The sequence below is a fragment of the Poecilia reticulata genome, unplaced genomic scaffold (genome assembly GCF_000633615.1).
Source record: "Poecilia reticulata strain Guanapo unplaced genomic scaffold, Guppy_female_1.0+MT scaffold_293, whole genome shotgun sequence".
Lineage (NCBI taxonomy): Eukaryota > Metazoa > Chordata > Actinopteri > Cyprinodontiformes > Poeciliidae > Poecilia > Poecilia reticulata.
The window spans coordinates 52,330-55,033 of NW_007615070.1; the positions used below are offsets into that span (position 1 = coordinate 52,330).

At 46.1% G+C, this 2,704-nt stretch overlaps 1 protein-coding gene across 1 annotated transcript in view; it reads right to left on the reverse strand.

Moving 5' to 3' along the window:
• Positions 1–466: 466 nt before the first annotated feature.
• The window catches only part of LOC103460799 (kallikrein-8-like), a 12,856-nt gene continuing 10,618 nt past the window's right edge, over positions 467–2,704 (reverse strand). The window contains exons 7-11 of the mRNA XM_008403103.1: positions 2,331–2,520; positions 2,081–2,263; positions 1,950–2,011; positions 892–1,040; positions 467–815 (exon numbers count right to left, since the gene is read on the reverse strand). Coding sequence (XP_008401325.1) covers positions 648–815; positions 892–1,040; positions 1,950–2,011; positions 2,081–2,263; positions 2,331–2,520 — 752 coding nt within the window. The 3' untranslated portion in view covers positions 467–647. The remainder of the gene's footprint in view (positions 816–891; positions 1,041–1,949; positions 2,012–2,080; positions 2,264–2,330; positions 2,521–2,704) is intronic.

The following is a 2,704-nucleotide window of genomic DNA, read 5'->3' on the forward strand; positions in this document are numbered from 1 at the left end:
CCTCCTGCTAGCCTCCATGCTAACCTCCTGCTAGCCTCCATGGTGGCTTCACGCTGCAGGTTTACTGTCAGTTTATGCAACATACGACTTAAGCTATGCAACTTATATTCCATGTTTTTAGCACAGTCAATGTCTTTTTAATATCTAATTGTCATAAAATATATCAACCGCCGTTTTATTATCCAGACCCCAAAAGTCTGAAAAGGTTTTCATGCCTGTTCTTGGAAGGTTTCCGAAATTCATTATTTAAAAATATTTAGTTGGAAACCATCAGGATTTACCAGAACACATCCGATGGAGTGAAACTGATCGCGTTGTCCTCTGAACTGCTTGATGAAAGTCTGCAGGTTTTTAGTTTTGGTCCCTTTAATGACAAGTTTAACAGCCTTTAAAGCTTAAAATGTGTTCAGTAATTATAATCTATTTTCTTCACTAATAATCAGAAATAAGCACCAGAGAGACAATCTGATCAGATAACAGCCATTTACCTTCCAGTCATCTGACAGTGGATGTCATTAGTGATCATTACAATCAGCAGCGTTATGATCAACATTAGTCCCCAAATAATTCAGCTGCAAATCACAAAATGAATCAACTGAAAATTTAAATGTAAAGATTTCATGATGCTGGAAACATTTAGCCACAGTTCAGACAAAGATTTCTTGTGGTTCAGTCAATATCTTGTCTATCCAATCCTTGTAGCCACAGATGTCAATGAAAGCACTTGGTGCACTGAGTGCATACTCTGGATGTCCCGAGAAGGCGCAGACGCCATACAGCCTGTCCTGGAACACCCATCCTCCACCGTTGTCTCCCTGTTGACACACACAAAGCTTTCAGTGAAATAAATCCCACGTTTTCGTGCAGAAAATGGTGTAGAGACTGACGTACTTCAGCTATGTCCTTCTTGGAGCTGCTCGCACTGTACCACTTCTGGAAACTGTACTCAAAGAACTCGTGTTTGGACATGAGCAGCTCCATCTTGTGGTGTTTGTCAATCTTAATCTCTGCACACTGGAGATCAACTGAACGATGATGGACTGTGGAGGAAAAGCAGCCTAAACATGTGAGTGTCAGTGCTGACACCTTGTCTGTGGTTAGTAAACTGCAGCATGTTACTTGTATAAAATGTATTTTATGTCTTCATGGTAAATATGATATTGATCTTCTCCCCGCTGTCCTGGCTGGCTGCAGAAATGCACCACTCCAGATCAAAAACAACCAATCAGAGCCAAGAGGAGGGGCTTAGCGCTGTCAATCAGTGCTCATGTACACCCTGCTCACTTCACAGGGGAGGGACCCGTAACGTTGCTGTCACATTTTCAGGCTAAGCTCAGTTTTCCTCTTTCAGCTTTAAGCCGTTTATCTCCATCCATCCATTTTCTTTCACTCTTGTCCCTCAGTGGGGTCAGGAGGAGCTGCTGCCTCTCCAGATGGCGTACCGGCGAGAGGCGGGGTCACCTGGACAGGTCACCAGTCTGTCACAGGGCAACACAGAGACACACAGGACACACAACCATGCACACACACACTCACACCTAGGGGCAATTTAGACAGGCCAATTAACCTGACAGTCATGTTTTTGGACTGTGGGAGGAAACCGGAGTACCTGGAGAAAACCCACCATGCACAGGGAGAACATGGAGACTCCACGCAGAAAGACCGGGAATCGAACCCAGAACCTTCTTGCTGCAAGGCAACAGCTCTACCCACTGCGCCACTGTGCAGCCTCAGCTGAAGATCTAATATTCTAATTTGTCCAATGACAGAATGTTAAATTGAATATTTAGCATATAATGTGCGTGTTTGGCCATCTTGGAAACAACAGACTGTGTCTCCTCTGTGACTCAGTTTGATCAAAACGTCAACACGTTGCTACGCTCAACTTCCCCAGAGTGTAAAAAATGATTAGAATCATTTTGAGGTGACAACATGAACACACATCTCACCTCTTTTGTTAAACGGGCCGACCTGCGCTGCTCCATAACCTGCGATCTGAACCTTGGTGCCGCTGAAACACAGGAAAACTAAACAACCGACTCCAGGAGCTGAAACGTTTCCTGACATTAGATGAGCTTACAGTAGGAGAGAGTCTGGACACAGAGCCAGTCTGATTGGTTGGACGGTGGTTTTCCTTGGCAGCTTGAGGAGCATGATGTCATGTTTACGGCCGTTGCCGTCTCTGTAGATCTCATGTTTGGTGATTATATGCTCGTCTGGCTTTCGCCATGGTGGATGAACTCCGACCTGGGCCTTGATAACCCTGAGCAAATGAAGCACAGTCAATAGAAAAACGACCAGATGTTGACGCAACACGCTGGGCGACTCACCATCCGGGATCCGATTCCCAGCAGTGAGCTGCCGTCAGGACCCACCGATCAGCGATCAGAGACCCGCCACAGATATAGTCCTGCGCCTTGTTATAGCCGACGATCTTCACGTGATACCGACGCTCATCGTCTCTGCATTTCTGACCTCCGATGATTCTCTTCTGCAGAGACGCTGAGGCTCCAGCGGCAGCTGCAGAGGAAAGAGGCAGATTAAATCCACTCAGCAGAAATGAGGATGTAGAGAGAATAAAACACAGATCAACACAATTCAGAGCATTCAGAGCCGGTGGAAGTGTGTCCAGCGTGTCCAGAGTGTCCAGTGTCTCCAGTGTGTCCAGTGTCTCCAGTGTGTCCAGAGTCTCCAGAGTGTCCAG